The 24,124-nt window shown below is 45.0% G+C and overlaps 1 protein-coding gene across 1 annotated transcript; it reads right to left on the minus strand.

Annotated features, from left to right (window-relative positions):
• Positions 1 to 5,174: 5,174 nt before the first annotated feature.
• Positions 5,175 to 23,470, minus strand: MCM10 (minichromosome maintenance 10 replication initiation factor). The gene is made up of 19 exons (XM_029086900.1): positions 23,464 to 23,470; positions 22,352 to 22,672; positions 21,474 to 21,578; positions 20,750 to 20,884; positions 20,068 to 20,242; positions 19,107 to 19,272; positions 18,206 to 18,373; positions 16,088 to 16,204; positions 14,450 to 14,649; positions 13,362 to 13,462; positions 12,213 to 12,314; positions 11,989 to 12,106; positions 10,879 to 11,107; positions 8,778 to 8,931; positions 7,970 to 8,088; positions 7,011 to 7,124; positions 6,091 to 6,236; positions 5,837 to 5,879; positions 5,175 to 5,301 (listed from the first exon to the last, which is right to left on the minus strand). Exons 1-19 carry the CDS (start codon positions 23,468 to 23,470, stop codon positions 5,218 to 5,220), a joined length of 2,604 nt encoding a protein of 867 aa, XP_028942733.1. The 3' UTR covers positions 5,175 to 5,217.
• Between the last annotated feature and the right edge of the window lie 654 nt (positions 23,471 to 24,124).

Genomic DNA, 24,124 nt, shown 5'->3' on the forward strand with positions numbered 1-24,124 from the left:
CTTTCTTGTTCCTGTTCTCACTCCTCCCAGCCAGCAGAGATTCTGCAATCACGTGTTTCCAAAGCACATGCCCCGCTGCTGGAAAGTCATGGCTAGAAATTCATCTCAGTCTCCAGCACTTGGCTTTCTGGGTAAGAAATCAAAACCACAACCACGTATCTCTTAGGGTTTGGTTTCCTGGCAGTACAGTGCAGCTGATTCGGGCATGTCAGGCAGGTGACTGCAGAGGAAGCTGCAAGGACTTGTCAGCCTTCAGGTCCAAACTCCCTCTTTTTTGAATTACCACCGTGGTAGCAGGAAGGGGAGGAGGAGAGAAAAAGCAATAATTAACCCAGTCACCTGCTGCCCAAAGCTTAACTTTTTTTCCAGGAGGAAACCTGCCCAGCATGCTGTGACCCCATGAAGAACAAGTGCAGGAGCCCAAGTGCTGTACAAACACACTGCCCATCCCAGCAAAACCAGCAAGAGGAAGAGCTGCTGCAAAGCCCAGGAGGAAGGTGTTCAAATGGGGTTCAGCTCTTGGTGGACTTGTCTGCTGTCTCCCCATTCTGGGAGGTAGAGGTGTCCTGAGGAGAGCACCACAGCTGGGGTTCAGCCAGTGCCCGTGTCTCCATCAGCTCTGTGATGCCTGAAGGGAAAAGGAAAGATGCTCCTGGAGGTTTTCCAGGTAGGAGCAGAGAGCCCTGGTCATCTGGAGAACCTGAGTGGCCATGAGTCCCATTTCCACCAAAAATAGGTACTGAAGTATGGGGTGAAGCATTTACCTCCTGTTGAGCTTGGTGCAGCAGTGCCATCCATACAAGTGTCCTTTGCTCCAAGACCTGCTGCGGTGCTTCCCACCCTGCACTCAGGTGAGTCTTCCTCCTCACTCTCCCCTGAGCTTTTCCCTTCCTACATCTCCCTCCTCAGCTGCTCCTCTCACCCCTTTTGCTTTCCTCTGACTCGCCACTATGGGTTGCATTTGTGTGCAGGGGCTGTGTCTGTGCTCACACCTCGTGTAAGTTCACCAGGTAAGGTTTAAACTTTCTCTGGGTGAAGCTTCAATGCCATGTGCAAAGCTGTTGTGAGGCTTCATTAGCAAGGGGGAGGTGACTGTTCTCCAGGTGAGCCTGTGCTCTCTCTGCCCAGCAAAACACAGTCGTGTCTGTTTAAACTCATTAAAATTAATGGGAGGTTTCCTTTCTGCGAGCTTTCCCTGGGAGGTGTTGGGAGGGAAACACTTCTCTGTCACTTCTCTGCAGGCATCTTTTCATACTCTGTTGTGCTTGAGTGTATATTCTGTAATTTATATCCCACCTAACTGTTCCTACTGCTCAGCCAAGGATGTTTTGGTAAATTGTATCTTCATTCATACAAAAATCAAAAATTAGATTTCAATTCCTACTTAATTTTAATTATTTTCTTCCAAGTGCCCTCGGTGTCTGCTGTGGGAAGGGTTTCATGCTGATTCTCTCCCTGATGCTGGCTGGAGCTGCCTGCCTTTCCCCAGCAGCCACTGAGCCCTGTCACAGCACCATCCTCCTGACAGGTCTCGCTGATGGTGCTCCCATTGCTCTGCCCAGCCCTACTAACATGTTTCTCCTCTGTGTCTCAGCTACACCCTGGACAACCATGTCCTCACCACAGAGCAAAGGCAGTTCTATGAAGACAATGGGTATCTGCTCATTAAGAAGCTCGTTTCTGCTGAAGACATCGAGCGCTTCAGGTGTGGGGCACTTGTGTGTAAGGTGCTGGGGGGGTCCTGTGTGCAGCAGCATCCCAAAGCTCTGGGAAGCCGGACACTCCCAACATGGGTGTGTGTGGTGTGGCTGGGTAACTTCCTCTGTAGCAGTAGTGTCCTTGAGGAGAGTAATCTGGCTGAATATGGCTAAAATGTGCTCTGGCTTCTCTGGTTCCTCCTGCTTTGCAGGAAGGAGTTTGTGAGAATCTGTAACAAGGATGTGAATCCACCAGGAGTTCTGATAATGAGACGAGATCCTCCAGCAGTGCAGGGTCCCAGCTGCACCCTGAGGCTCTCCCATGTGGGCATCTCAGGGCTGTTTTCAGGGCAAAATGAAACCGGACCTGCAACACAGCTTGGAAAGGGAAATAAGAAAAAAAAGAACAGTCAAGTTTTGCCTGCACTCTTGTCCCACAAGAGTGGGACTTAATTTTGGGAGGGAAGAGCCAAGCAGCAAGTGGGCAGGGAAAACCAAAATGACGTGGAATGGCTGAGTGAATCCCGCTTGCTGGGGGAGCTGCATGTGATGGCCCAAGAGACCATTGCACAGGCTCTGCCAGGTAAAACTGATGGGGAAAAAGGAAGGTCCTTTAGTGTTGTATTTATTGTGAAAGGGAATTAAGTTTTCATTAAGCTGATTTTACTTGAATTAGTAAACCTAAACTGGTTAGTACAGAAGGAGCAAATGCTAAAGGTTTAATTTTTCCTCAAAGCGTTTGTAAAATCCAAGGTACTATAACGCGTGGCAGCAGGGTGAGGTGATTTAAATCAACATTTCAGCAGTAGCTGAGGGCTGAGGAGAGGCAGGATGCTTAACGTATCTAAAAATCAAGCCTGATTTTGTCGGAGGTTGTGAGAGAAGCTGGATATCTTCCTGCCCATTTTCACATAAACACAGGGCACTTTGTAGCTGAAGAAACAACCTTGCAGACAGGAGAACATTTCCTGGCTGGGGAAAGGGCTGATTTATCAGCTTATTACTCTGCAAATCTTAATAATGGCTCTGAGAATGCAAGTTCAGCATTTTATTTCCAGTGAAGTTTTGCTTAATGATTTAGGGGTCATGGCAGCTTCAGCAACACCACAGGCTTGATTCCCCAGCGATGCTAACAGTGGTGGCAAAGGTTTCTGTAATGTTAATCCAATTTAATGCCTTCTACCTACTGGTAGTGTTAGGGCAGACTCACATCCCTCGACCTGCTGGGTGCTCTCTTGCCAACACAGCCTGGCATGCAGCTGGACTTCTTCATTGTGAAGTTGGAGGTCTTTGTATCATGTTCCCAAAATTGGGATGGCTTCAGTGACAGTGTAGATCCAGCTGGGCTTAGGTGACACCTGAGTTGCCTCTCATGGGTTTCTGCCTCTTGATCCCAAATATCGGTGGAAATGTATTGGCTCGGTATGGACTGGAGACTCCACAGGCTGCTCTGGCATGGTGCTGGGATGGGCACTCACATGGCAGCATGACCTAGTGGGTAGCTCCCTCCTCCCTGCTTCTGCTGGGCTGGAGCCAGCTCTGGCACAAGAAAAATATCTCTAAAAAGAGCCTGAGGCACATAAAATCCATTACATCGGTGTCCCCCACTCCTTGTTTACTGCTGGGGTTTAGGCAAAGTAATGGGCCTTGGTTTCTTCACCCTATTTTTGCATTCAACGACAAATTGAGTGTTGCTTTCAATCCGTGGCTCCCAAGAAGCTCACACCTTTCCTACATATCACAATCCCAGGGGCATTTATGAAGATAAACTATTATCCCATGTTGGCAGTTTAATTTCTGCAGAAATCTCCTTTTCATTGGCCAAAGCGACAGGAACTGGAAGAAGCCTGAAGCTCTCAATGTGCTGGTGGAGGGCTGGTACCAATGTGGAATTTCATCCTGGTTTTGTGGACAACTGAGAAACTGCTGTTGGTCTGAATGAGAAAACTGCACGGCAGCTGGACTTACAGAACACGAACCAATTCCTTTTGGTGATTCAGCACCGAGCTCTCAGGCAGATGAAGATGTTGAGCAAGCAACTCATCCTCTTCCTCAGATAAATGATACAGTACAAACCTAGGGAGTGTTTTATTATGCACTCTGTTTATTCTGAATGAGGAATCAAAAGGAGACACTGCCAAGCAATGTCACAGTTACATATTTTGCCACCTACCAGTGACACCCCACCCATCTAATGGTATCGACATGAGACTGGAATGAACGTGATACTCTGAGCAAAGTTGCCCAGTAAAAGCACCAGAAGGAGAAAAGGGCTGCAAAATACTGGGGTAAATCTGTCCAGTTGCTTCAAATGAAGGAACTTAACTTCTCTCCCAGACACTGTGCAAGCAAACTAAAGAGGTGTTGACAAGGACACCAGGACATGAAAACTGTTGGTAGCAGTTTCACCAAATCACTGAGGTACTACTGGTTTTAGGCTCTTAAAAATACTCTCTGGTCCTATTGGGCCTGAGCTAGGGGCAGCAGAAGGATCAGGTCCAGGAAAAGCTGGCCAAATGCCACAGGCATCCTTACAGAGATGTGCTTTCAGAAAAACACCTGTATGAAGACAGCCCTTCTCAGGAGCCACCCCTTGGAGGTCTCATCCTGCTTAGTCTGTCAGCTACTGTCACCAGCAGCCAAGGCTGACGTGGGGGTGACTGGGAAAGACTTCAGGAAAATTTAAAATGCCAGAAAAAGGGTAAAAGCTATTAAATGTAATTACTCAGCTCTTTAAAACCACTCACAAAATGGTGCCATAGTCATTAAAATGCTTTTCAAAGTAGGAGCTGCAGGGTTGTAGCTGTCACAAGGTGTTGTAGTGTGGATGGTGCTGGGAACCCAGTACAGGCTGGGTGATAGGGGAAGAGCTTCTGCTAGTTTGGTTTGCAATGCCAAAGCCACTGAAGGGTTTTTTTTTTCCACACATAAGTCAAGGAGACAACTCAGGAGCCATCTGACATCTGCCCTCAAAGGTTAAAAGTGAGGAATTCTGGAACCAGTGAAGACTGGTCTGTGGCTACAACCCTCTTGCAACCCTTTTCAGCCAACAGCTGAAAAACCTCGACAGGTTGGCATTTACACACCACAGTATTAACTTCACAAGTGCTTATGGAGTCTACAGTCCTCACAGTTCATGATGATTTGTCACTTAAAATTCTGGTGAGGTCACTTACACCAGCCGTTCTACATAAACTGTGGGAGCCCTAGGGATTTCTTGGTACAAATTCCTCTCTAGATGTCTCTTTACTTAGTTAAATCTAGTAAAAAAAATTTTAGTAAGAATCAAAAGGCATTAATGTGTCTTTCACATGCAGCCTTATTCAGTAAATTTTAAAAAGATCAAAGCTGAATATCCATGCAGTAGCCTGGTGGAGACTTTGTAGATGTCCTTCTCATCAGAAACTGACTCCCCTGCTCATTCATCCCTAAAACCAGAATCCTCTTGGCATTCCAGTAAAGAAATGTGTTTTAGATACAGAAATCCATCTGTATATTGTGAAAAAGAATCAATTCCAGGTCACTTAAGACTATTGAGAAATTTTGGTTGCTCCTCCCCTCTTGGTAAAAGTGTTTCTCCACCAATCTTCGGACCTTTTTTCTCCTAGAAACATGAACCATGGAGAAAAGAAGTTAAACGTGTGGTAAGATGTCTCCCAAACATTTATTTGACAAAGTTTTTTCTCAATTTTAAGTGGAACCTCCTGTGTTCCAGCTCACACCCATTGCTCCTTGTCCTATCACTGGGCATCCCTGAGAAGAGCCTGGCTCCATCCTCCTGACATTCGCCCTTAACATATTTGTAGACATTAATTAGGTCTCCCCTCAGTCTCCTCTTCTCCAAGCTAAAGAGCCCCAGCTCCCTCAGCCTTTCCTCATAAGGGAGATGCTCCACTCCCTTCATCATCTTCATGGCTCTGCGCTGGACTCTCTCAAGCACTTCCCTATTCTTCTTGAATAAAACAAAGCTTCAAGAACAGAAAGCAAGAAGAGAAAGTCCACTAAACCACAGCCTGCAGGCACCTGATAAAAGGCAGAGCTGCTTGGTTTTGCTGGCAGCTGTAAGGGCACTAAAGCCAAGTGTGGGATAAAGAGAAGCAGAGTGCTGGGAGCCAGCAGTGTCTGAGCACCTCACTTACCTTTAGCATCCCGTCTCGCTCCCACTTGAAGAGGCCACAGGTACTGAAAGATGAAGAAGGGAGGTCAGGACCACTGTGGTACGTGTTTGCTGCACAGTATGAGGGGGTCCAAAACTAACCCCACACCTTTCCCACGCTGCTTAGCACAAGGGCTAGCGTTCCCATTTTAGGACACGGTTATGTGACTCCCAATGTTAGTTGTGGATGGACAGCAGAAAAGCCCCCGTCACTGTTTCACGAGGCTCATTTCTTACCTGCAGGGCTTTGTCGGGAGCCTGTTAAGGGAAATAGCTCGGTTTCCACAAGAGCATTTGAAAAATCGCTTGATGGCATCATGCCAGTGGTAGTCGTGGTTATCCTGCACACATGTCTCCAGAGGCTTGAAGTAGGTGTAATTACACTGTCAGGGAGGGGGAAGAGAGCTGTGAGCACTTCACCAGCATGTGAGACTAGTGACAGCTGAACATCCACAGGAAAGCACCTCTGCCTTCTCCCATCCTCAGGAGCCCACCAGCCTGAGATCATCTCCCCAGGCTTTATCACTGCTCCTTCTAATGCCATCCTCCCATCTTTGCCACCACCCTGTGGCCCTATTCCCAGCACCTCATGGGGCACACAGCAGCACTCTGTGCAGCCCCAAAACAGACAGGAAAGGTAGTGAGGGGGGAAAAGTCCAGCAGGGGCTGAAAATCTGGGAATGCAAAGTAACTCCTCCCTTCCTCTCAGCACATTTAGGATATTAACAAAGCTCCACTCCTCTTCCTGATGGCAAAGTCCCTGGAAATGCAGATAGAGGAATCCCACTGAGTGTTACGTTTTCAAGGCACGTCACTTTGTCATGTAATATGGAACTGAGGGTCCTGGTACAAGGCACTTCAGGGAAGACTCTGATCAATGTTTTCAGGACACCAACACCCAAGCAACCCACTGGGATAAACACCAAGTGGAGATGTTCAGCACAGCACTAGATCCTGCCTTGCCAGTGTCTTCCAGTCACTCAGTGCATGGGCTGCTCTTAGCAAGAGTCATAAGGAACAAAACTGTCTTCACTTGATCCCTGTGCTGGCCCATGGCCAAGAGAGTGGCTAACGGGGAGTCTGCAGGATGGTCCAGCACCATGTAGTACAATCCAAGCCCCACTCCCCTGCCATCACCCTGGCTCCCCTTCACTCACCGTTTTACAAGTCACAACTCGACATTTCAATTCTTTAATGCTCCTCATCTTCTCTTCCATTTCTTCCTTTTTCACCAGTGGCTGAAAGTATTGTTCCTGCAGTTCAGCCTCAGCCTGTGGGGGCACACAGAAAAGAGTTGTGGGGAGAAAATGATGGGAGAAGACACTCCATAATGGCCTTAGGGAAAATTACTACTGGGATGCTTGAAGTAGACTGCAGTCTGGGAGCCAGAGAAACACCAAATATCTCTTGCTTCTAAAAATCCAGCATGTGCTGTGCTACACTAACACTGAAAGTAGATGCTTCTGAGATGTACGAGTGGGAGTGTTTAACAACAGCAGGTACTACTGAAACACATACCCATGAGGACAGTGCAGGGAGAGGTCATGAATGGAACTGGTTCTTAGCCAAAATATTACTCTTCAGAAGACCTTAAAACAACTAGGACTTCACACCAATACAATGTGTCCAAGGCAAGAGCCTTGTGCCACTGGAGGTGCTGCATCCCCTGGGAACATGCTCAGCAAAGACCCTGATGGGAGAAACCCAACCTCTTAGCTCCTCACGGCACCTGCTGGCATTTCACAGGCTCCACAATTTACATGAGTCCCAGAAGAAGGTGGCAGCTGTCATTATGTGGCCAAGACAACAGGAAATGAGGGATAAAATAGGCATGTGGCTAATTTGTTTTTAAGGCAAAAGGATTTATTTGATTATTCAGGAAACATCACTGATTCTTCCGAACACAGCAAAAAAAGACGATGGCAACTTGACCTTCCCATGGCTATGGCAACAATGCTGACTTCCAGGCACTGTGCCCTGTGTGCTCAGAGACCCCTGACACCTGGTCTGGTGCCTATGACATGTTTGGGTGCCCGCTTCTCGCTGAAATCATTATGAGGAATTCAGACAGCAACCTAGTTCTGAGCCCTCAGTCATAGCTGGATTGAGGCCATACCTCTTTCAGGACATCTGTGTGCTTGGACTTGGCATTCAGGATTTTCTGAAACTCTTCTGACTCCAGATAGGCCAGCTGCTCACGCCGTTTCTTTTGGGCAGGCTCCAGTTCATCCATATCTAGGGAGACCAAAAGGCTCAGTCCTACAGAGACCAAGTTCCAAACAAAGTTGTGATCTTTAAGCATGATCCCTGCAGGAGATTTTGGAGGTCTCAGGTCTCTCAGGCAGATGTTCAAATCAAACAGTAGCCTCGCATGGTTCAGGAGAACATGAAGTCAAGCTCAAATATGGCATCAGAAAAACTAAAAGCATTTGTTTAAAGTAATATTGCATCTTCTCTCAAAGCACTGTACTAGGAATTTTCATATTGCTACCAGGGGAGCAAGTAGTGTTGCCTCCCTCACTGATGGAGAAGCTTTGAAAGGAGTTCAGCAATTCATCCATGATCACACAGTAAATCATCAGGCAAACTCAAGTTCCCACAGAAAATTCAGATACCTTCCCAGGTGGGGCTGTCTCTTGGTTTCCCTTGGTTAAGTCAGCCATGCATAGCAGATGCTCAAGTGCCGGAAGAAAGGGAACAGGGATGAGGACAGGAAGCTCTAAGAGATTACATCTCACACTCTCTCCACAGAGTTCAGAGATTGTTTAGCTTTTGCCACAAACCCTTTAAGTTCTAAACAGACCTAACTTGGCCTTTCTTTGGCACAGCAATTAAATCCTTAACCCAGCAACTAGTGCTCCGTTCAGCAAAAAAAAAAGCATGTTTTTTCTCTCCTAGAAGCTAACATTACATACATTACATACCATTCTTTGCCTCCTGTGGCTGAGCAACATTTTTCTCAACTCTTTCAACGATTTCTAGGACATCATCAACATCAGGTCTTTTCCTCTTGATGCTGTTTGGGTCAGTTTTAGCAAGAATCTGGCCTTTTGCTCGTAGTCGGTGTATCGCAGCCAGCTAGAAAACAGGAAAGAGCCACAAATGTGTTGGTAACCAGTCTGGCTCCCATGTTCCTACTTCCAGAAGTAGCAGAGGAAGTGTGTGAAATGGAGGAGGCAAGAGCCACTGGCCTGAGCATGGAGCTGGCTGAAGAATCATAGAATCATAGAATGGTTTGGATTGGAAGGGACCTTAAAGCTCATCCAGTTCCAACCCCCCTGCCATCAGCAGGGACACCTTCCACTAGATCAGGTTGCTCAAAGCCTCATCCAGCCTGGCCTTGAACACTTCCAGGGAGGAGCAGCCACAGCTTCCTTGGGCAACCTGTTCCAGTGTCTGACCACCCTCACAGTGAAGAATTTCTTCCTAATATCCAATCTAAACCTCCCCTCTTTCAGTTTAAACCCATTTCCCCTTGTTTTGTCATTAACTGCCCTTATGAAATGTCCCTCCCCAGCTTTCTTGTAGCCCCTTCAGGTACTGGAAGGCCGCTATAAGATCTCCCCAGAGCCTTCTCTTTTCCAGGCTGAACAGTCTCTTCTCTTCCAGCTGAAGAGACCCAACAAAATTCCCAGCTCTGCTATACATCTAATTTACCACATCACCCAACCTCTTGTGACTTCCCAAACCATAAAGTCATTCCTCCAGTGGTGTTACCAGGCTTGATATCTCTGCAGCTGTACTTCAACTGCTTCACAAATCAGTACATTTCACAAAAGAATCAAAAAACTTGAGGTTTCCACAGAAATTGGTAATAATTGGGAACTAATAGAAAATTGTGTGCAACTATTCCTTTCCATACTCACAAAATGTTAAGATTCCTTCTTTCTTGCTGGAATAGAAAAGTTTCTTTGACAAACACGTGAACAGATTTGTGCCAAGGAATGATGCAGTCTGTTCTGGCTGGACACCAAACTTGTCCAGACTCATGGCACAACATAGCTAAACCAGTTTAGTTCCCTGTTGCTTACCTGGCAGACAGAAAACACCCACAATACATGGCACTTGCAATGCCAAGAACAAACACGCAGAGTTTAGCACTTCAGAGATTTTCAGCACAAATTCCCTGGCCCCTCCCAGCTCTGAAGGGTTTTAATGCTTGTAAAACACTCAACAGCAACAGGCCTTGCTCTCGTTTCTTCTGTAAAAATCACTTCAGCACCTCCCATCCTGGTCCAGGACCTATCCACAAACTGCTGCTTTAAGATGTCCCAAACCTCCAAAATACAAGAGCAAAAGAGCAGCCACTGGTGGACAGAGAAGCTCTGTCCCACCTGCATGAAGAACAGGGTACAAGGACAGCCACACTGCTGCTCCAAACTCATCTCCAAAAGCAATTTGCCCGAGGGGTGACACATTGTCAGGTCATTAAGAACAGAGTCAGTTCTACTCAGAGAAGCTGCCAGCATGCATAAAGAATTGTTTCTTCACCAAAAAGCTTAACATCAGGTTCATGACTTAAATTAGATGCTCTATTTCCCCATCTCCTTCTCCCCAGCCTCATACCAAGAGGCTCCTCTGTCCCCTGTCCATGCCCAGCTGGCATTTGCCAGTTGTGTCAGTGGCTTCGGTGACACTTGCCTTCAGACAAGATCAAGAGTGGGCTCAGGAGCATCACCCATGAGACAGATCATAACAACTTCTGACCAATTCAGGTGAACTTTGAATTATCCAGAGACACTAGCTCCTGTGGCCAAACAGCACACACAGGCCCCTCTAGTGCAGCTGTTCCCCTGCTCTGGAGTTTGACTACAGGCAAGGTGGTAGCATGGACCTTGGTACTAACAGCTGTCAGGAACTGCAGGTTTCTTGTGTGCTATAATAGAGACCAGTCTGATCCTGCAAATCAGAAACCTCACTAACATCCAAACTGGCCTAATCTGATCACAGACTCCTCTGCTACCTCAAACCAAACTTCCCTTAACCTCCCCTTCTTAATATTTAAAAAATTCAAAGAGCTGTTACCTTTTTGGCTTCTGCCAAGCTGTCTAGCTTTGGTGTTGGAGGTGGAGACCCATCAAATAAGAGGATATCTTCTCCTTCTGAGAAGCCTGTGCCCAGCCTGGGCCTTTGAGGAGTTGACATTTTTGCAGCTTTGGGAAACTCTGCCCCAGGCATTGGGGAATGGAGCGAGGACTGTCTGGAGGAGGATGGGAGAGCAGGGCTGCTGGCTTTACTTGTGTTCTGGAGGAACCTTGTAAGACAAGAATAATACATTGAAATAGAGACACAAGTGAGAGACAAAAAGGTTTGAGAAACAGATAGGAATGGAAGGGATGCAGACTGTGATTTTTCACTAACTGGCCTTTTATTGCTAGAAAAATATGTAGCAATTTAGGCACACAGGAGAGTAAAACAAGACTGGTAAGGAACTCACTGGGTCGATTAAATCAAGAGTGACTTGAGGAAGTCACCAGAAGGACTGAGCAACCATTTGCTTTCAAAACTAAAATTAGAGAGAAGTGTCAAATGAAGTTGGGAAGTGGAAACTGAAAGCAAGGGGACTCCTTGTCACAGAAGTCACATAAATGTTTAGGTTTACATTTGGACAGGTTCACGGGAAAAAAAATCCCTTCAGAGATTGTAACAGACACCATCCTCAGCCTGGGAAGTCCCTGAAGTACACACTGTTATAGGCTGGAAGAGTATTTGGGGGAAATATCACTATGATTTTCCCTAGTCTTACTATTCTCCTTCAGATTCTGTTTTGGCTCCTGTTGAGCCCTTTGAGGCCACTTGGCTATGCCAATCTCAGTCTCACCCAAGGTAGCCCTTATGAGGTTCTTCTTAGGTTTCTCAACAAGATATGCACAAAACACTTGGCAAATCTTAATGTTCAGAAGAACTTTGCAAGCCAGCAATGAACAGAACCAGGAGTCATGACTCCACTTTCCTACTCTAATCATTCTCTTCCCATCATGCCTTCCAGTTGCTGGGCACTGTGCTGGAGCATTTGGTTCTCTGCTGGAGTATTTCTGTTTCAATGAAGTTTTTATTAAAAGAGCAAAACACCTCCACAGTTATACTTAGGGCCACAGTAACAGAACCCTTCCTGTGAAAGTCAGTATGTATTACCTCCTCTGGATCTCTTCAGATCGCTTTTTTCTGGCCTCCAGCAATTTCTGTTTCTGTTGCTTGAGCAGTGCTGAAGCAGAGACAGACTGGAAATTGGCCCCTTGCTTCTTTTCAGCATCTGGGAAAAAACCAAACCAAACCAAAATAAGAAGCCACTAATGTTTGCTCAGAAGGAGCTTGAGTGTTGTCAGGAGCAGGTTTTCCTTCAGGCAAAAGGACCATACCTGCTTTGGTCCAGTGTTTGCAGAGGTTTCGTGCTCCAAAGGTTGGCTGTGCCAGCAGTTCCCTGAATTCCTCAGAACACTGCATGGGTCTTTTTGCTGCACCTGGTGTGGAAAAGGCAGAAATGCAACAGATTTGAAGCCAGAAGGGAAAAAGGCCTGGCTTTAGAGATCTAGAGTAGTCTAGGTTGGAAGAAACCCCTGTGGGTCACCTGAGTGAGCAGCCCTCCAAAACAAGGTCAAGTTCTACGTTATATTTAGTTGCCCAAGGCCTTGACCTCACAGAACACATCATGAAGACATTTCTACCCTTTCAGCAATTTCATCAGTCAGTCAGTTGGTTCCCCACCAGCCTTAGCTGTCTGTGGTGCTCCCACTGTTCCCATTTTTAGAATGCTTGAAAGCCCTGCAGCAACCACATCTTATCTCTGGAGAAGTAAGAATTAAGCTGAAAGCTAGGGACAGGACACACACTATGTTGTCTGAAATGGAGGTCACTGAGGGAACTGAAAGACGCAAGTGAGACATCTAAGTGGCCTCTAGAGCACACAGCTTGAATAATCTGTCATCTGCTCTCCACTGAGCATAAAGAGAGTGTAATGTTAAGTGCTTTACAGAAACAAAATGGAGGCAGAGATCAGTGACATCCCAAAAGCTATGGAAGCAACATGTTTTGAAGTTCACAAAAGAAAAGCACTAGGAACAGGCTGGGTACTCAGGAGGTCCCCTGCATTGCAGATCTGACTGATTTATACTTAGTATTCCTTGGAAGATTTCAAGACTGACAGAAGTAATTTATTTTAATCAAATAAAATAAATTCTCTAGTTCAAAGTTCTTAAAACTTCCAATTCCCATTAATCTGGCAAAGATCTTCTGTCACTGTCCAAAGACAGAACAGGAGACTTAATTCAGGGGCACTGATGAAAAAAGATGCACGGAGCTACACAGTTGCTTAGTTACATTTGCCTTGCAGCTGCGATCTCAAGAGGGAAGAGGAGTTTTGATCAATTGAGAAAGCAGACTACAAATGGCTATCTCTGTAGCAAACCAATAGCCAGATTCATTCAGGGAGTATCAGGGTCCTGGAACACAGCTACACATCAAGCTGGCAATATCTGGAGGGAGAAGAGAAGACATGGGTAGTTAGGTACCAATTTTCTGCCTGGTTTCCTGGACAATTGCATCAACTCCTCTCACAACCAGATTGGAGAGAGTGGTTTGAATCTTCCTTTTCGGTACTGCAGCCGCTGCACTAGAAAAAGGAAACAAAACCAGAACATCAGTTTTCCCATGCTTAGAGCAAGGACAGGAGCTCAAATGCTAACTCAGTGCTTCAACAAAACTCCAACCACCCTTTATTTTTTCCAAATTGGTGTCTCTCTGATGTCATCTGTCTGCCTTTGGGAAGGACATGGATCTAAATCGAAATTCTAGCACAATGTTTGGGATCTCCCATTTCTTCCTGGGTTGAGATATGTATTTCCTATGCATTGAGAGAAGACTAAACATGCCTTGCTCACAGGTAGTTCCCAAGGATGGAGAGGAGGCTGGAATTGCCTCATTACTGTGGAGTCACACCAGTTATCAGAGGGCAGAGGTAAGGGAATGAAAGCCATGTACAAGCACAGGGCTTGATCCAGCTGTGACTCAGCTCTTTCCACAGCTGTCCTCAAGGGGATTTGGGTGAAGGATCTGGCCCCTCCACACAAGTTATGAGATGCATACTGGTCTATTGACCTTGGTCACTTAATAATACGCAGGGTGTAACTGTCTTTTTATTAACAGGTAGTGATCCTGTATCATTTCTGTCAAGGAAGAGAGGAGGAGGAAATACAGAATACACTGTCACTGAGTCTGGGATTAAATGCAACGAGCTGTAACAAAATACGGCAAAGGAATGACACTGAAAAATACTCATCTTGGAAACCTGAGTCTTGGGATCTCAGGATAAAGTTCATTTCGTCTACTGAAACACAATGCCACCTGGCTCCACAACACAGGATTAATTTAGAGGTAAGAACACCCCTTGCCACATCTTGGCAATTTTCCTATCAAATAGCAGCTCTGTGACCCCACAGGGCCAGAAGGATTACACCAAACATGGGGCATTTGTTCCTATGTGGTGAATGTAGGTAAGTCAAAGGGATCTTTAACTAAATAGATCCCCTTAGAGACAGCTCACTTTTATACGGGAGGAAAATCCTGTTCAAAAGCAAGAGAAATGAGTGGTTTATCTTACACTGAGGCTGCATATGCTGCTGAAGAGACACCTCCATAGTAAAACCCATCCTGACACAGCCTCTCCTTCAAACTGGGATTTTTCCGACCAAGTTTTTTGGGAATGCGGCCACCGGAGAAGGTGGACTGCAGATCTGCCCGCTTCGAGCTGAGCTTCTTGTACTGGGACTGTACGTGGTACTGACAATATTCACAGTCGTTCTGAAAAGAAATGGGAAAAGCCTGTTGCAGAACACTAGCAATTACAATTTACTTCATTCCTCTCACCCACACGTATCCTTCTACGTCTAAACTGAAGTAACATCTCTATTGTAGTGCTCCAGCATTTGACCAACTCGGAAAATATGTGCCCACATTCCAGTAATGAAAAACAAAACTAAAACTGCCCATACTCATCACTGGAAAAAAAACCTGTGTGTCAAGGGCTTCCTCCATCCCAGGAATTTTAAGGCCTTTCCTTGACTCAAGTCAATTGATGTCCCAGGTCCTCTTGCCCGGATTCTGTACTTGTCACTCTGAACTGTATGCAATTTTTCTTACTGGTATGAACACAAAGGAAAACTAACACCAGAGCAAGATATTTCATGCACTCATTTCAAATTAATTCATCAGGCTTCAGAGTCAATCCAAAGGACTTTGGAACTAAGGATAATGAGTCTATCAGAGACAGCAGTGCCATAAATGCACTCGCTGAGGGTGTTCTTTAACTTTTTACCAAAAAAATAACTCCATTCTCACTGATATTCACCTGCCCACATTTCTGTAACTACAGTTACCCCACAATCAAACATTTTCTGTCACTAATTAAATAAACAGCCTATTCCTTCATGAGGTTCTTCTGCCAGACAGCCTCCATCTACGCTTTGTTCCAGGTGGCACTGGAACATCTCACTGACATCGACAGCCCTGTGCACAGTCACCTCCTGGAGTGGGTCTGCAATCACAGCCTTGTTTCGCTACAAATACCTTCTGTATTTGTCTTCCTCCCACTCCACACACTTTTGAGTTCCTCCCCAGTTCTTCATTCCTTCATTTTCTCTCCTCCTTCCAAGTACTACCCCACTAACTATAACCCTTCCAACTTAGGGTTCCTTTTAGCTATCGTAATATCACTATAGCCATGAAGTGATATATTCCACGAGTCCTTTAAACCAGTACAAGTCAGTACTGCCCTGAAAGAACGAGCCCAACACCTTTTTATTCTTATCTCCAGTACCCCACATTCAGTTATTCTGTCAGCTTGCAGGCACACTGGACCAGGAAACTCATTGGGTTAAACCATCTCCAAAAAACACAACCATTCCCAAGAAAAACCTCCTGTTGTTTTAACTTGGAGGAGTTCTCTGGTGCAGCGTGTAGAAGCTTGCATTGGTGCAAAGGAGAGTGAAAGGGCGTGGACATGGTGACAGCCATGGGTCAAGACCACCTCTTTCCACTGCAGCACCTGCTTTGCATTTAGGAAATGGAAAGTGCAGTCACAGAAGCAGCTCCTCTGGGTTACATTTTTCAGTTTTTCCACCCACTTTAGTTAGTTACAAGTTAAGATCCAGAAACAGGTCAGAGTCGGAACATCAATACAAAATCAGCAGCCAGATTCTGACCAACAGCTCAAGGATGTCCTTACTACTGAGATACAGACCAGGTTCACAATCTGTGCACAAGGATCACCATTCTTCTTCCTGGCTTTGCAGGTGCCCAAGTCCAGAGCTTCACCCATGAGGAGGATCTTCTGGGGATGGTCAACAGACAAACACACCTAGAAAGAAATCAGAACATGCCTTGAGGAAGACTGGATGGGCTTCTCTCTAGAGGTCACTTGCTTGTCTCTGGTGTTAACAATCACAGAATGTTAGGGGTTGGAAGGGACCTTAAGGATCATCCAGTTCCAACCCCCCTGCCATCAGCAGGGACACCTTCCACTAGACCAGGTTGCTCAAAGCCTCATCCAGCCTGGCCTTAAACACTTCCAGGGAGGGGGCATCCACAACAGTTTTAAAATGCAGGCCTAGTTTAAGAAAGCCACATGTCCTGTTCAGATTGGGAAAAGGCTCAGTTAAAAAGAAAAAAAAAGTTAATTTATTTCTCACAAAGAGATTAAAGATGTTGGATTTCTATGCTCAGAGCCTCGGGTAACCAAAGACCAGCAAAGGCAGATCTAGTTGTGCTATAAATGATGGTCTGGTACAACAGCTTGGCTCTGACACCATCATGGAAACCTCATCCAGCAGTGGAAGGGAAGAGGAGATCATAATCATAGAATGGTTTGGGTTCAAAAGGACCTTAAAGATCATCCAGTTCCAACCCCCCTGCTGTGGACAGGGCTGCCAGACACTCGATCAGGCTGCCCAGGGCCCCATCCAACCTGGCCTTGAATGCCTCCAGGGATGGGGCATCCACAGCTTCTCTGGGCAACCTGTTCCAGTGCCTCACCATCCCTCTGGGTGAAAAATTCCCTCCTAACATCTAACCTAAATCTCCCCTCTCTTAGTTTAAAACCATTTTCCCTTGTCCTATCACTATCTGCCCAGGGAAAAAGTTGCTCTCCCTCCTGTTTATAAGCTCCCTTCAAGTACTGGAGGCTGCAATGAGGTCTCCCCAGAGCCTTCTCTACTCTCAGCTAAACAAGCCCAGCTCCATCAACCTTCTTCATAAGAGAGGTGCTCCAGCCCCCTGTTCATCTTCCTGCTCTCCTCAACCTGCTCCAACAGCTCTACAGATGTACTAGAGCTCTCTGTCCCTCTCCAGATGTCTAGGTCCAACAAGAACTGACACCTGTGATATAATAAGTGTCATCTTCGCACCACCCAAAGATACTGGGACTTGTATCTGCAGGTAAGAAACACTTTGAGAAGTCAGTTTTACTGTATTTCTAAATGTGTACATTTAGCTAAGAAGAGTCAGTCTTAGCAGTTAAATGCAGCCCTCACATTAAATCTGGTATGACTCTCTGCTCACCAACGGGACTTTCTACTCCTTGTTCATGTTAATTTAAGTAATTATATAGCTTAATAGACAATTAATGAGATTCTTAATTTTTCCATTTGGAGAATTTTAAATGCAAAACACTACATCACCAGCTACTAGACTGAAATTCCCCTCGACAGAAGTCAGTAAAAATGGTTTCCATTCCAGTGCAATTAAAAAGATATTTTAAAAAAATAATTTATTAGCAAAATGAAGCCACCTTAAATGTTTTGATACATACAGAAAAGTAATTCATCGTGTTCTGCATTTATAAGTGATTAAACAAGCAAACTACTATGGATCAACTTGCTATACATAACACATTGTTTATTTAATAAATCAAATATTGCTTCTTCTCAGTCATGATTTTGGAACCAGGAAATATTTTGCAATCACATCTCACACTTAAATTAGAAGAGAGAAACGAGCTTCCCCACCTTTTTCAGCTTTGAGACCTCTAGGCTGAAATAGGCATTGCATTGAAGTAGCTGAATCAACTGAACTGAAAATACACTCCCTACAGCTGTGAAAGAGTCAACTGCTACCAAGAGCAGATTAAACACTTGAACAAACTCTGGTTTTAGATGGTTAAAATGATTTCTTCAAATTCAGTCTTCCAGAAGGCCAGGAGCAAATACACACTATGCAAATACCTGAATTTAGTTCAACTGTTTAGGCAGACTGCTGTAATTTCAGCCTTAACGTGTTATAAAGCTAAATCCCAAGCAGACATGAAAATGTTCAGCTATGAGTTTTTATCTAGAGCTGATAGGTAAGTGAAAAATCCTCTCACCTCATCTGAGCCTTCTTTAGGTTTCATAGGATTCGCATTGAGCAGCCCGATGACTGTGCCTTGGTCTGTCTTCCAGTGCTCTTTGTGGACGTCACCGAACAAGAAGAGCGAGACGTACTGACCGAGATCCCGTAGGTCATTCAGCCTCCAGATACTGAAGGTTCTGCCCTGGAACAGACATTCGCTTCCCTTTCAGCTCTCAGCAAGGGGACGCTGACTGCATCTCCTCTTGTTGTTGCTTTTAAAAGAGTTATTCTGATTTTTTTTTCCCCTGGGTTTTCCTGATTTAGAAAAGCACAATTTGTAACCTCAGTAGAGGTTAGATACATCTCCAGCCACACCACACAGCCACTTCTTAAAGGGATTCTTAAAAGTCAAAATAGCACAATAATCCTGCTGCCACCAATCTTCCTCATACTAAAGCTGGACAGCACTCTTGCTTGCTGAATTTTTACCCCACTGAACAAACAAAACCAAGGCATATCCAGATCTCTGTTTCATCATTGACTTTCTATAGGACACGTACACCAAGCACAGAATAATCTCTAGGGAAACGATGGAAGCAGAATTTAAAACAAGAGGGTTGTCTAGAAAGACGGAGAGTCACAGTCCTTTTTGTCCCACTGGCACTTAACAAATACAGCAGATGAACAGATTTATGCTATGGTTACATCAGCCAATGCTACTGTCTGGGACAGTTGCACCAGATAAGCAAAGGACTTACCCTGAGGACTAAAAGCAGCATTACTGTGTGAAACCACATGAGCCAAAATCTTTAATACAGTAGCTTTTCATTAACGACATGGAGTTGGCTGATTAAGTTGAAGACCTAATTATTTTCTCAGGAAAGAAGATCAGCATTTCACTTGAACTGAGCAAAGGATATAACACAGTTACTCACATTATTTGCACTCTGAGGAGTGATCTTCTTCACTATGACTCCAAATGTTACCCAGTCTATTTCCTCCAGATTTTCTGCAGCAAGTTTGCTCTTCAGCTGGGACAGTCGGATGAGTTTCCGGTTGGCCATTTTCCTGTCCATTTCAGCCGAAGACACCCGGGGTTTTCTAAATCAAGCAAAAGCATGTAAAAGAGAACACACATCTGCATAAATGGACAGAGACAATCAAAAGTGTCCAGCATTCTCCTCGGGGAGACTGTGTCTTGCAGCAAAATGTTCCTGTGCCTTATTTCACCCTGAGGTCACCGGAAACAAAACCCTCAGTTCAGTTCAGGACACTTTACAAATATCAGAAAGCTCCTGATCACGCTGGTTTTTGTCCAAATAGCTGCACTGCAACTTAGCCCTGAGCCTGCATTAACTCTGCTTATTTCAGGAATGACTGGGTATGACTGTCTGAGCACAGTTGGGAAATCCAGCATGGTTTCTGGTGAGGAAAGACACAGTGAGTATTCAGAGACCTCTTGTGGCTGCATCAAATATGGGGATCGTGAGCGGCTCCCAAGGCTTCTCAGTGTGGAGCAAAATCTGCTCAACTGGAGCACAGTTGGGCTTTGCACATGTCCACTGCTTCCCTCCTCCACCACTGAGGACATCCCAAGGAAGGCAGCGCTAATTTTATAGGGTTTTTTTTTGTTAGAAATGAGCAAAAGTGAAAATAGAAATAGAAACATGGTACTAAGCCAAAAGTCAGTGTTACCTATTTACTGCTAAACCAGTCAGTGCTGTGGTTTTGAGTTACATCCCCTAATGACAACTGACTAATCTGACATGGTTAAATAATGTACATGCAGCAAATCAGAAATCCAGTCCTCTGCACACCACTTGTGTGACTAGCATCACAGGACACTGGACTGATTGTGCTTTCTCTCCCAGACAGAGCTCAGTGCTGGCTGCTGACCTTAATCTCAGTCCTGAGAAGGTTTCCATAGACACTGGTTGAGTTGTTGCACTGGAGCACGCAGGCATGTGAGGCGTCTTCTCTCTGGTCACCTTACTGGGTGTGTTCCCTGTGGCAGACTTGAGAGGCTGGAACGCCATACTGAGGACTTGCCGTGGAGGAGGAGCTTTTTTCTCTTTAGCAGGAAAAAAAGCAAGGAAAAAAATCTTGATAATGAAAGAAAACTTCTAAATAAAAATAACACTAACTTACACCTGACCAGAGACAGGAGTCTAATGTAACACACTTGAGAAAGAGGTGTAAAACTGTCCTATTTGTACTGAACTGGTCTCCCAGTCAGCTGGGAACTAACTGACAGCTCCAGATCAGTCACGTGTAACTCAAGCAATGAGTTCTGCCTGGTGAGGAGCTTCCCAGAACAACTCTCATTTTCCAGGCAAGCTAAACTGTGTGATACATAGATGCAAGCTAGACTGCTGTCAGTGTCCAGGTTAACCACAGCAGTATAGAGCACTGCAAAGAACACAATAATTAACTCTGTAGTGAGCTCTGTTCTGCTGTGACCAGACTGCTACTGGTACACCAGTGTAAAACTGTCAGGGATGTGTCTACGCTGCTGCTGTGAGCTAGACAGTTTGACAGAAGTCCAGTGTTTCAATGAAAAGCAGAATGAAAATGGTACCTGCTGAGGATGCTTTTGATTTCTGGATTCCTCGTTTGGCTGGTGGAAAAGGATTGCCCAGCTGGGCTGAGAAACATGGTGACTCTTGTAGCTTCTGAACTTTCCTTTCCTTTAAGGGCAGACAGGGAGACTTACCTGGGCAAGAAAACAAAAAAATATTTATGAGATCTCAGGATCTGGACTCAAGCACTAAGAACTGCTCCAAATTAATTAATTCTCTGAATAACAAGTCTACTTAGAAGCCCTTCAGCTAAATTGCCAGCATCTGAAATGCAACAGCTGGAAAAGCCCCAATGCTTCTTCCTCATGATGACCTAAAACTCTGGATGTCACTGAAACTACAAAGCTGTGGAAAGTAGAAACATCCCCTTGTTTCTTTTCCATGCTGTTTCATTACTACACCCGATGTGCTACAACAACAAACACAGTTGTGTTTTCTGGGTGTACCAATGTCTGCCATGAAGAAGGGACACGTCCAGCAGAAGACCCTAAAGTACTTCAGTCACGAAAGCTGCCCCATGTAGATTCACACCATGATGCAGATGACAAAACTGCAGCTCATTAGTTTAGTTTGTAGCTGCAGGAAACAAGCTGTGTGGGAATACATTAGACCACCATTCCTCCTTGCAACTCAGTGCCCACTTTAGGATTATCTGGAGTCTTGCCTATAAATTGCACATTGGTAGGCCAACAAATCATAAACCCATTTAATTAGTCTCATTACCAGGGGTTTTCTTCTCAGGGCTTGAACTGGATTGCTGCCCAATAGCAGTCTTTTGCAGCTGTTCCTGTAACGTTTTCATCTGTTCTTGCAATTTTCTCAGTTCAGCTAGGAAAGAGAAGAAAAAGGATAATAATGAAAGCAGCGGGAAGCCACTGCAAACAGAGATTTATGAGAACCCTGGAAGTCTGGCAGTTTTACTGCCTCACAGGAACTTAGAAAACAAAGACTCAAGACACAATACAGATTTACTTGATTCTACATAGCTCACAGTGAAGGGACACTTTTCCATACAGCCTGGAGCTGACTTCTCTCCTATAAATATTTAACTTGACTATGGTATGTTCCTTGCCATGTTGCATATAACTTTCCTACTTGAACAGGAGCCAATTTAAATGGCTGATGATTGCACTCCTTGGCATAAAGAAATGCTTTTGATATAATCAAATATGTGGTCTGGACTCAGGAAAGCTCAGTGGCCAGCTCTGCTTCTACACTGACTAGCATGGCAGAACCTCCTGCCAATAAGTCCTGAGGGGGAAGGGATTGCTGTGCTGGTGAAAGTTGCCAGGATGACAGCCCTGAAGACTGAAGCAACATTGCTCTTTATCAGACAAAGCAGAGGTACACAGGCAACCTTCCCTATCCTGCTCACCAGAGCTAGTTTAGTCTCCCTGGCTCACTTCAGTCCTCTGCTTTTCTTTTGGGAAAACAGGTTTGGTGAGTTGGGCCATTGAGCACTGAAAACTGGACTTAGAAACTTCCACAAGGACTTGGGCACCATCCTAAAGTGAGAAGCAGCAGGCCCTGCCTTCTGCACGTTAGCTCTTTAGAGACAAGGTATGTACAATAACACAGATAAAAGATGCTGTTACAGAAACCTTGCAGTTCTTGGTTGGTCTTCTCTTTTGCCTGACTGGGAGCTGAAGTGGAGACTGTTTCCTCTGCCTTCTCCTCTTCCAGCAGGTCATCTACATCTCCAAACAGTGTAGCCAGGTTCTCCTTCTGCTCATCAATCATGCTGTCCTCCGCATCATCCCCCTCAGTGTAGGACGCATCATCTTCTGCATCAAAGAGCTCATCATATTCATCTGGTTCTCCCTCCTCATCTTCTGCAGCATCTTCCTCCTCGGGAGAATTCCTCTCGTCAGTTGCCTCACTTTCTTCCAGGAGGGAGGCCAACAGATCCAAGTCATCATCAGCTAAGGCAAAAATTAAACTCAGTGTTATTTCTGTCCAGTTAGAGGAAAGCTGCTATGGAATAAATCATCCAAGATATTCTAATTATAAGGTAATTACAACAGAAACTAAATTGGAGCAGCAAGTGTCTTTTAAAAAAAAACTACTTCAGGTCTGGCTAAAGGAAGATAGAAGAGCTTCCTGCTGTCTGGTTGGATGGAAATGTGGTTGCAGACACTCTCAGCTTGTGATTCAGGCTGGCTAGTCAGCAGAAAACTTGCAGGCTGCTTAGCACTGGCTTTTCCTCCTATGCAGCTGGGGACCTGTAAAGGTGTAGCCAGGAGCTCTACAAAGACACCCATGTGGCTTTTGTCAATGGAAAGTGAAGAGGAAGATGCAAGGCGAGGAAGAAAGCATACTCGCAGATATGGTTTGCTCAAGGAAGAGAACAGAGAACATAAAAACATGGATCAAAGGGACAAATAATATAAAAAAGGAAAATAAAGTAAAAAGAGAGAGAGAGAGAGGAATGGGATAGACAGAGCAGAACTGAAATTCAGAACAAAACAAGAAATTTATTTAAGCCTTTGTTGCTGAAAAAAAAAAACAGGGAAGGGACAGAGCAGTCTCACAGAAAGGTGACAGCAATGAAGGCAAGGGGAAACCTCAAAGGCCTCTGCAAGTGAAGTTAGTGCAACATAATTTCCTTTGCTAAAACGTTTACCAAGTTTTCTGAACACTTGAAAGTAGTAACTAATGTACTGGTCAGAAGACAACTTTCTTACTGAAAGTAAAGCAGTACTTTCCCCCTTACCGTCCATGATTTCACCAGGATTTCTTCAAGAACCCCTCAGGGAAAAATACTCTCTGTTATGGGGAGAACAACATTGATACTGTTAAAATAGATATAGCTCAATTAGAAATACATATTGCATTCAGTCTCCTTGTTTGATGATTTGCAAACCACCAGCTTGTTTTTATTTACAGCTGCAGAGGAGGACTCCTCTAAATTTAAAACCCTCCTGTACATTTTCTACATCTAAAGTCTGGCCTATGCAGTGTAATGGCATTACTTTCAGAAAAAAAGCCCATAACAGACAAAGATCTTAAGAAATGCCTACCATGTTCTCCTAATAATAACCATTTCCACCTCATCTGTCCTGCGCTATAATCATAATTAGCATTTAACTAAAGCAAATCTTCCGAAATTCATTCAGTCTTAATTTGAAAATGGACGATGGTATCAGGGCTTCGCTCTCTCTTTACAACACAGTTCTTATTCTTAAAAGCAAACATTCTACATTTCTCACAGCTCCTCTACTTCACAGACACATGGTCATGAAAAATTAGCATAGGCAGACAAAAGGACATGGACAACTGGAGTGAGTCTAGACAAGGCCATGAGGATGATCCGAGGGCTGGAACACCTCTCCTGTGAGGACAGGCTGAGAGAGTTGGGGCTGTTCAGCCTGGAG

This window comes from Antrostomus carolinensis, unplaced genomic scaffold (assembly GCF_000700745.2).
Source record: "Antrostomus carolinensis isolate BGI_N321 unplaced genomic scaffold, ASM70074v2 scaffold34169, whole genome shotgun sequence".
NCBI classification, from domain to species: Eukaryota; Metazoa; Chordata; class Aves; order Caprimulgiformes; family Caprimulgidae; genus Antrostomus; species Antrostomus carolinensis.

Bases quoted from the DNA above. Each gene is read 5' to 3' on its own strand.
- MCM10 (XM_029086900.1), bottom strand. The intron at 14,650-16,087 runs GTCTGTATCTCA...ATTTCTTTTCAG, and splicing joins GTGCACAGATTGTGAACCTG to AACGACTGTGAATATTGTCA. The intron at 5,302-5,836 runs GTAAGTGAGGTG...TCATGTTTCTAG, and splicing joins AGCGAGACGGGATGCTAAAG to GAGAAAAAAGGTCCGAAGAT.